The 10,300-nt window shown below is 43.9% G+C and overlaps 1 protein-coding gene across 1 annotated transcript; it reads right to left on the reverse strand.

Annotated features, from left to right (window-relative positions):
• Positions 1-1,156: 1,156 nt before the first annotated feature.
• On the reverse strand, positions 1,157-6,150 carry EXOSC3 (exosome component 3). Its single transcript, XM_052645176.1, has 4 exons — positions 5,827-6,150; positions 4,683-4,832; positions 2,780-2,931; positions 1,157-1,705 (listed from the first exon to the last, which is right to left on the reverse strand). Exons 1-4 carry the CDS (start codon positions 6,148-6,150, stop codon positions 1,504-1,506), a joined length of 828 nt encoding a protein of 275 aa, XP_052501136.1. The 3' UTR covers positions 1,157-1,503.
• Between the last annotated feature and the right edge of the window lie 4,150 nt (positions 6,151-10,300).

Genomic DNA, 10,300 nt, shown 5'->3' on the forward strand with positions numbered 1-10,300 from the left:
ATTAACAGGTCAAATTGAAAAGCACACAGTATTGTAAGTCTGACTTGAAGAGACAGAAAATACATTGCATCTGACACAAGTATGTTAGGTAACCTAAATCTCAGTGATCCCTTTTTTTCATGTCCTAGTCAGGTAGAGTTGCTTCAGTTACTCTAGCCAGTTTGGGTTAGTAAAACCTTGTTAATTTAGCTGCTAGCAAGTTCAGAATGTATTCTATATCTTAGAAGAACCAAAAGGTTACTTTTCTGCTCTGTCCCCTCTCCTTCACAATTTAAGTTCCTCAAGAGCTGTGATCACTTGATAAATTTTATCAGTGTCTTTTACTACTTACAAATGGCCCAGTCTTCAGGAAACATCTTTAGGAATACGTAATACCTTGGTCTTTATCAGCTTACTGAATGTGTTCTATAATCCTTGGTCTTTATCAGCTTACTGAATGTGTTCTATAATCTCTGTCATCCGAAAAAACCTATGGATAGGCTTCAGGGGTCTGTAACTCTTACCATATATTGATATATTCTCAGGGAGGTCTCTTAACAGAACCACTGACCTGGATCATCTGGCAGGCTTCATTTTCACCTTTCAAGGCTTTGCTTAAAATGCAAATTTCCTCTGACTCCATCACAAACCTCTACTGTTTTTTTCAAAACCCACAGGTAGTTTTTTGTTTGGCTTCCCAGAAATGATTTTAACAAAGTAAGATCTGGCTAGACTTGGAATCAGAGACCTTCATCATAGTGTCATCTATAGAACAATAAAAAACTACACATATCTAAAATATGCTATAACATGAAAATGAAATATTATACAACTATTGAATTTTTAATAGAAATCACAAAATATATTACATGTTGTTTGAAGTGGACAAAGTATATAATAAAGTGGTATATAGAGTATAATCCTATAGTTCCAATTTGAAAAACATACATTCACATATAGTAGTTGAGAATGTAGGCCAAGTTAATCCATGCCTCAATTTCTTCAACTAGAAAGTTAAATGTCTTTGCAGTTACTAAGTGAATTAATCCACGCAAAATACTTGGAACCAATCAGTTAGCTGCTACATACTCACCCACTAAATAGTGGGATTACAGGTGGTTTTTGTTTGCTTTATATATTTTTAATGTATTCTGTATTTTCTTTGGTGAATGTATTTTACTATCAGAAAATAATTTTATCTTAATGCTCACTTTCACTTACAGAAGCTACACTCTAGCAAAGTAACGGTTAACATCAAATAAACCGTAACAGTAACTGTGAGTAAACTTTATTGTAAAAAACAGAAAACTACATCATGGCTTCATGATTTTTCTCACCCATAAGAATTTGGGTGGCAACCAGTAACTTTTTTATAAAAGCATTTTATTTGGGACTGTAATAGACAATATGTACATTCACATCTTGTCTCCTGAAGATTTAATGGGGAATTCACCTGAGAAGCCTTTTTCCCAGGAAACCCAGTCTCTCGGTTCAGCTGAGCCATAAAAAAGCCCACATAGGTCTTCAGCTCTCTGCCAGTCTGGAGAAGATTTGTTTTCTTTGATCTGCTGTCATGTGTTCACAAGCTTCTAAAATGTTTGCCAAAATCAGAGTCTGCTGAATGGTTTTTGCCTTAACCCATATTCTTCCATTCATTCCAAATACTATCTCCAGGGGGTAGAGTTTTCCCACTTCTTGTAGGATTTCGCAGTCTGGAGCTAACAGCCTGGTGAGGAAGGGAAAGAAAACAAAACTTTATTATGTGGCAGGGTGTGCCTTGACTACTTCAGGGGACTCCTTTTCTGGGCAGTTCTCCACAGTTACTCAGAGCTCCACCAACATCATTGCAAAACAACAAGGCACATGAAAACATCTGCTCCCCTTTTTCTTCCAAGAAGCTTTATAACTTACAGGTATACCAGAGGTCACAATGGTGGGCTATCCTCTACAAAGAAACCAAACTCCCTATGCCATCAACTTTACAAAAAATATATAAAGTTCTTCTTTCACATTGTCAGAGCACCTTAATTCTAGACTTTAGAACTGTAGCTTTTTTATTGTCTCTGGTGCTGAAAGAACACTTTAACCTTGTTTTCCTGACCATGTAAATTATTCTTTGGTATTAAATCAATCCTTGGAGAAGAGTGTTGACTCTTTCAAACTACAAAATGTTGCTTGGTTAATAACATGCTTCTTTAAATGTCTTGAACTAATTCTGCAAATCTGCAAAATAAGTAGCAAAGAGAGATATGCAAGATAGCTGTGAACCTCAGCTTTAGGAGTAAAGCCCTTTAATAGGGCATAGCTTTGGGTAGGTAAAGATCTAAACCTAACAAAGAGAATCTGCCTCTGGGAACTATTAAAAGGACAGTAAAGCAGGAGCCTTTTGTGAATGTCTGCCTAAGTCTGAGGGTCACATCACTCTAGCTTAATTTGGCTCCCATTATAAGAAAAATATGATGATTTTGTACAATAATAAATTGCATCTGTATTCAAGTAACTTAGAAGGGGGATGGCCAGTTTTCACGTTTGGTCTGAGTATATATAAGGAACAACTGACGTACCAGCAGAGAAGTCCAGATTCCATATCAATACAGAAACTATGACAAATATGTCTGAATTTTGTGTATTCAGAGAGAGGATGAAGCTAAATGCAAGAGTTTACAACTGTGCTAAAATGGATACTGATTTTTAACTTTGAGGAGATACAGCCATTGTTACAGCCAAAGATTAGTCAGCTTTCTAAGAAGGTATAATATAAAAAAAAGACAACAGGCAAGCTGGAAAGCATCAGACTTACTTTCTAATTAAGCCCAAAGTGACTTTAAAAAGCAGACCATCCTGTCCAATCACACCCATTCCATTGGCTCGTCCACAGCTGTCAATACAGACCATCTCTGGTTCCATATCTTTATTAGCAACCACAAATTGGCCATAGATGAGATCTCCGACCTACAATGATAATTAAAAAACATTTCCTCTCAGTAAACTGCTATAGGTGCTGCTATTGGCTGTTTTCAATAGGCATCAACGCCAGTCATCTGCAATTCTGTGGCTAAATGACAGACTACACTCCATGATTCTCACAGTCCCGCTGGAGTTGCGTCCTAAAAGAAGGCAAATTAAAGCCTGTACCCTCACCCTTCCCTTCGCAGAAAATCCCCAGACTGGGAGCCTCAGCAAAGCCAGAGGGTACCACTGGGGTTACACTGTCAAGTACAGTAGCCACTACTCACATGTAGTTGTTTAAACTTACATTCAATTAAAACGATGTACTTAAAATGCAATTTTTCAGTTGCATTAGCCATATTTGAAATGCTCAATAGCCATGTGTGACTTAGTGGCTCCCATAATACTCAGTGCATGTAAAACACTAGCATCACCACAAAGTTTTATTGCACAGCACTGCTTTAGGGGATTACAGAAGAAACAACCCCTGGCATGCAAATTATTCAAAGCAAAACAGAATATTGGTAATTCACTGACTGTTCTCCATACAATAATTACTTTAAAAGCCTCAAAAGTTGAACTTCAAAATGACAACAACTATGGAAATGAAGAGTAAACTTGTTTCATTAAGTACCAACAACTGCTGGTGACTCAAGGAACTAGAAAGAACATTCTCTGCCTTTTAGAGCATTTACTTTCAGCGGGCAGTGGAGATATATATGTAAACAAACTTCATTCACAGCTGAATCCAGTAAGAAAAATGACTGAAAATTAGGGATGTTTTTACAGAGGGTTAGTGGTGCTCAGCCTGGGTCTTGAAAGACCAGAATGTGTTCCACAGGTTGAGAAGAGGATAAAGCAATCCAGACAGAGGGAACAGCATAAACAAAGGTACAGGAGCAGAGAGTATGAATTCAGTGGTGCTCTTAAATAGTTCAGTGTAATTCAGGCAGGGCCACATGGAAATATAATTATGGATGAGCGAAGACCTCTGGAAATAGTAACATGTAGGCTTTGAAGAACTTTTTCTTTTGCAGAAAGGGGTATGAGAGGCTGTCAGCTCTTAAAAGCCTGGATGAAGGGGCAGAAGTGTACAGGCAGGATGTTACTAAGGAGGTCACTGACTTACGTCCAGTCAAGAGACAGCCAAGGCCTGAACTTGCAAAGTGGAGATAAAGGGGTGCACATGTGGCAAATCAGAGAGACTCAACATGAGGGATGAGTGAGAAAAGGCAAAGAAACCTCCAAATTTCTGGCTTGGATGGACAGGAAGAGTGGCCATGCTACCTGAAAAGCCCAAGTTGAAACTTGAAGTAGCAAGACTGCTCCTCTTGTCAGCTGCAAAATGGGATTGTTGGGAAACAGTGATGTAACTGAAGCTGTGAGATACAAGTCCCAGGACCCACATCCAGAAAAGATGGATGAGTGATACAGCAATTTCCACCACTGTTCCTTCCTCCCTAAGCCTCTGGCTTACTTCTTGTCCAGTGTATATGGATATAACAAATAACAGATATAACCTTTCAGCAGAGATGAAAATATCCCCCAACATAGCAAATGTAAACCAAGTATGTGGCTTTGGTCCCAGAGGTGGAGCATCTGAAAGAACTCTTGAAGCCTGGAGTGATTACAAAGATGCTCCAAGATCACCCAATAGCACTAGGAAAATAAGACAGTTCTGGTAGTCTTCTGGATATATGACTGTTTAGGAAATGGATATTTGCTACTTTTGAAACCAAAGGTCCTGTCGTTACCTGCACATTAGGTCTGTTTCTTTTAGTGGCACCTTCAAATGCCAAGTAAGACAGGGAAGCTGGCTCACTCCCTCCAACATCAACCTTGAATAAGTCTCCAGACTTAGCTGTCACTATGCCAATCACATGGTCTCCTTTCACCGGGACATACTACAAAAAATGAGAGAACCACCATACATGACAATCATTTTTAAGACATCTTCAACAAGTCCTCAGCGGTTGTTACGTTTGTCATTTAAATATTTAGAAAATATTTTAAAATCCATGTTTACAAATCAATACAAACCTTACAACAAACCTGATATGTCACTCTCCCTAAAAGAAAACCAATCACATGATAAACTCTCAGATTTCCAGCTTCTAACAGTGTTCATTTAAGTCTGTATCATCTTATCTCTTCTGAATTCTTATCAGAAACTCCCTAGAGTTGGTTTGCAAGAGTCCAGTGATACAGGGGGAGAAGGCAATAGCAACCCACTCCAGTACTCTTGCCTGGAAAATCCCATGGACGGAGGAACCTGGTAGCCTGCAGTCCATGGGATCGCTAGGAGTCGGACACGACTGAGTGACTTCACTTTCACTTTCATGCATTGGAGAAGGAAATGGCAACCCACTCCTGTATTCTTGCCTGGAGAATCCCAGGGATGGAGGAGCCTGGTGGGCTGCTATCTTTGGGGTCGCACAGAGTCGGACACGACTGAAGCCACTTAGCAGCAGCAGTGATACAGGGGTCCTCACAACCAAGCAAGGTCATTCTGTTATTTCTTCCTATGTGAAATTTCTTATTTATTCTAAGAGAAACACCTCCCCTGTGACATCCACTCATTGAACTTGATTCTTTGGAACGCCGAAAGGCAAGTCTGCTGCTCCCTGACCTATAAGGTTTTGAAGACAATGACCACGTCTCAGTCTTTATCCTCTTACGTGCCCTTATATTCCCAGGGTCTTTTCTCGCCTGGTCGCCCATCTAGGGCCACGTTCCAGTTGTTCACGGTCCCTCTAAAGGAGTTGTAGAAGTAAGCACAAGACTCCAGTGGCTCTTCGCTAGCCTTATCAGAGGAAGGCTCCAGGGTCCCTTTCGTGCTTCCGAAGAGTATCCTCAGCCTTCTCCCAGCCGGACAACCCCTCCGGAGTCCCAGCTTACCCGCTTCTGCTGCGAGTCCACCCAGTAAACGCCACCACCGCTGCCACTGCCGGGTTCCTTGTGACGGAGCCGGCCGCACTTGGTGACCAGCAGTCGGTCGCCGCAGCGCCGCAAGCCTGGGCCGCACACCACGCGTCCCCGGGAGCGCGCTGCGGCGTTTAGGCGCAGCGGTCGCTCCCCTGCACCTCCTGAGCCTTCTCCGTCCTCCTGATCTGGCAGCAGCAGCTCTTCGCCCGGCAGCACCACTTGATCTAGCACCGTCCGCGCTGCCCGCGCCCTGCAGCCAGCCAGGGACTCCGCTGCAACACCCGCTGCTTCGGCCATCGCGGGCGTCACTATAGTTTCCGGCTTCCGGCTCTGCGTCCAATCGCCAGCTCGCCCAAGACTTTCCGTTTCCGGCAGCACAGGCTTGTGGGACTTGAACCTGTTTTCAAAGTCCGATTGCTCTGGTTTAGCGGGTTCCCTCAAGATGGCTATGATTGTGTCTTTAGCTGGCCGCCCATCCAGCAGTCTGTTCGCAGGTCCGCAGGAGAAACACTAGCTTGAGTCAGTCGCGGAGCCTCCTCCCCCGGTGTCTGAGATGCACAGTGGGATATGAGACCCCAGCATCTTTCGTTTCGTGGAAACCCTGGGAACTGAGCAGGCCTTCGGGAGTTGGCTCTGTCTTCTGACTCTACCTTCTGAGGGACCGCTAATGTTTTACCAGGAAGAGTATTCAGTATTTTCTTTTGCATAGGAAACTTTTATCTATTCACGTTGTGGAAGACCAGAGAAGAATAGAAAGAAAATGAAAAGCATTAGTTTTGCTCCCTGTTTGTCTTTCTGCTAGGCTGTCAGCTAGTTCTCACTTTTTTTCTCCTAGCGCAGGTCCTGGCACGAAATAAATAATACTTGGTGAATGAATGAATGAAAATGAATGTTGACATTTTGGTTTGCGTTTCCTTCCCCCCTCCCCCGAAAATATTTACATATCACTTGCATATTTCCATGTAACTAAGCTTCCCCTCCATGGCCTGGGAAAATCAGAAACTGCAGTTAAATCTTTGCTGCTGTTTTCCTTGGAGCATGCCTTAGTTGCCCAGGTGAAGAGCAGCTGAATTGCAAATCAATAGCACATTGGGTCTCCCCTTCTGACTTTCAAGGCTCTCACTTGAAATATCAGGTGGTCTGGTATTCCCATCTCTTTCACAATTTTCCCCAGTTTATTGTGATCCACTCAGTCAAAGGCTTTGGCATAGTCAATAAAGCAGAAATAGATGTTTTTCTGGAACTCTCTTGCTTTTTCCATGATCCAGCAGATGTTGGCAATTTGATCTCTGGTTCCTCTGCCTTTTCTAAAACCAGCTTGAACATCAGGAAGTTCACGGTTCAAATATTGCTGAAGCCTGGCTTGGAGAATTTTGAGCATCACTTTACTAGCATGTGAGATGAGTGCAATTGTGTGGTAGTTGGAGCATTCTTTGGCATTGCCTTTCTTTGGGATTGGAATGAACACTGACCTTTTCCAGTCCTGTGGCCACTGCTGAGTTTTCTAAATTTGCTGGCATATTGAGTGCAGCACTTTCACAGCATCATCTTTCAGGATTTGAAATAGTTCAATTGGAATGCCATCTCCTCCACTAGCTTTGTTCGTAGCGATGCTTTCTAAGGCCCACTTGACTTCACATTCCAGGATGTCTGGCTCTAGATGAGTGATCACACCATCGTGATTATCCGGGTCATGAAGATCTTTCTTGTACAGTTCTTCTGTGTATTCTTGCCACCTCTTCTTAATATCTTCTGCTTCTGTTAGGTCCATACCATTTCTGTTCTTTATCAAGCCCATCTTTGCATGAAATGTTCCCTTGGTATCTCTAATTTTCTTGAAGAGATCTCTAGTCTTTCCCATTCTGTTCTTTTCCTCTATTTCCTTGCATTGATCGCTGAAGAAGGCTTTCTTATCTCTTCTTGCTATTCTTTGGAATTCTGCATTCAGGTGCTTATATCTTTCCTTTTCTCCTTTGCTTTTCACCTCTCTTCTTTTCACAGCTATTTGTAAGGCCTCCTCAGACAGCCATTTTGCTTTTTTGCATTTCTTTTCCATGGGGATGGTCTTGATCCCTCTCTCCTGTACAATGTCATGAACCTCATTCCATAGTTCATCAGGCACTCTATCAGATCTAGGCCCTTAAATCTATTTCTCACTTCCACTGTATAATCATAAGGGATTTGATTTAGGTCATACCTGAATGGTCTAGCGGTTTTCCCTACTTTCTTCAATTTAAGTCTGAATTTGGTAATAAGGAGTTCATGATCTGAGCCACAGTCAGCTCCTGGTCTTGTTTTTGTTGACTGTATAGAGCTTCTCCATCTTTGGCTGCAAAGAATATAATCAATCTGATGTCGGTGTTGACCATCTGGTGATGTCCATGTGTAGAGTCTTCTCTTGTGTTGTTGGAAGAGGGTGTTTGCTATGACCAGTGCATTTTCTTGGCAAAACTCTATTAGTCTTTGCCCTGCTTCATTCCGCATTCCAAGGCCAGATTTGCCTGTTACTCCAGGTGTTTCTTGACTTCCTACTTTTGCATTCCAGTCTCCTATAATGAAAAGGACATCTTTTTTAGGTGTAAGTTCTAAAAGGTCTTGTAGGTCTTCATAGAACTGTTCAACTTCAGCTTCTTCAGCGTTACTGGCTGGGGCATAGACTTGGATTACCGTGATATTGAATCGGGGCAGCGACCTAAAGTGCCAGGCTGCAACGGTGCAGGAACAGCCAAGAGGAGCTACCCTGCGTCCAAGGACAGGGGCGGTGGCCGGGAGGAGCTACCCTGCGTTTGAGGCCGGGGCAGCGTCTAAGGCCATGGGTGGTGGCCGGGAGGAGCAACCCCACATCCAAGGAGCAGTGGCTGCGCAGGCGCAGGAGGGCCTAGAGGAGCCATCCCTTGTTGAAGGTCAGGAAGGGCGGCAGTGAGGAGATACCCCTCATCCAAGGTAAGGAGCAGTGGCTGTGCTTTGCTGGAGCAGCCGTGAAGAGATACCCCAGGCCCAAGGTAAGCGAAACCCAAGTAAGATGGTAGGTGTTGCAAGAGGGCATCAGAGGGCAGAAACACTGAAACCATACTCACAGAAATCTAGTCAATCTAATCACACTAGGACCACAGCCTTGTCTAACCCAATGAAACTAAGCCATGCCCGCGGGGCAACCCAAGACGGGCGGGTCATGGTGGAGAGGTCTGACAGAATGTGGTCCGCTGGAGAAGGGAATGGCAAACCACTTCAGTATTCTTGCCTCGAGAACCCCATGAACAGTATGAAAAGGCAAAATGATAGGATATTGAAAGAGGAACTCCCCAGGTCGCTAGGTGCCCAATATGCTACTGGAGATCAGTGGAGAAATAACTCCAGAAAGAATGAAGGGATGGAGCCAAAGCAAAAACAATTCCCAGCTGTGGATGTGACTGGTGATAGAAGCAAGATCCGATGCTGTAAAGAGCAATATTGCATAGGAACCTGGAATGTCAGGTCCATGAATCAAGGCAAATTGAAAGTGGTCAAACAAGAGATGGCAAGAGTGAACATCGACATTCTAGGAATCAGCGAACTAAAATGGACTGGAATGGGTGAATTTAACTCAGATGACCATTATATCTACTACTGCAGGCAGGAATCCCTTAGAAGAAATGGAGTAGCCATCATGGTCAACAAAAGAGTCCGAAATGCAGTACTTGGATGCAATCTCAAAAATGACAGAATGATCTCTGTTCATCTCCAAGGCTGAGCCACAAGGGAAGCCCCAAATACAATAACAGAGGCCAAATGAAATGTAACTTTGGTTCTGCGACAGATTATTGCGAGAGCTGTTCTTGTTTGGTTACCTTTACAGAAGGGACGGTATAGATAAATTTTTCTCTCCTCCCCACTCCAACCCAGTTCCAGAGGGCCTGCATAGAGCAGGTATTCAGTGACCAAGACTACCTCTGTCGCAGCTGGCCCAAGGCCATGCTGTATGGTACTCAATGACCTCAGGTCCCGGCCAGACAGAGATGTCAGGAAATGATCCCTGGATTGTTTCTCATGCACCCTCACGTCAATAGAGGAGCCCCTCTGTCAGAAACGTGGCCTAAATCTGGCTGAGGAGGTCTATCAAGGGCACTTCAGGCAGGTGTGTCTGCAAGTGGTTGTTGGTCTGGTAGATTGCCAAGCCCACAGTGGCAAGCATAGGTCTGGAAAAGAACAGTCACCTGAGACCGGAAGTTCAGGCTTGGAGGGTGGTTGAAGGCGCCTGGAGGGCGGTGCCCTGCGCGACACGCCCAGAGGGCAGAGCACGCTAGAGGCATCCTGGTCCGTGTGTCACGTGCCGCAGTGTCGGTGCTCTGCCGTCTTGGCGTCGTGCAGCCGGCGATGAGTAAGCTCACGTGGCCGTGACCGTGGCCGGCTTGGCGGGCAGGCCCAGGGGTGCTTAGGTCCACCCGCGTGAGAGGGTGGAAGCCGAGAC

This window comes from Budorcas taxicolor, chromosome 8 (genome assembly GCF_023091745.1).
Source record: "Budorcas taxicolor isolate Tak-1 chromosome 8, Takin1.1, whole genome shotgun sequence".
NCBI lineage: Eukaryota > Metazoa > Chordata > Mammalia > Artiodactyla > Bovidae > Budorcas > Budorcas taxicolor.

What these genes read in the sequence shown, in the direction of transcription:
- EXOSC3 (XM_052645176.1), bottom strand. Translation starts at nt 6,150, where the DNA reads ATGGCCGAAGCAGCGGGTGTTGCAGCGGAGTCCCTGGCTGGCTGCAGG. An exon ending in GAAACAGACCTAATGTGCAG is followed by an intron (nt 2,932 to 4,682) that starts GTAACGACAGGA and finishes TTATCATTGTAG; the next exon opens with GTCGGAGATCTCATCTATGG. An exon ending in ACTTTGGGCTTAATTAGAAA is followed by an intron (nt 1,706 to 2,779) that starts GTAAGTCTGATG and finishes CTTCCTCACCAG; the next exon opens with GCTGTTAGCTCCAGACTGCG.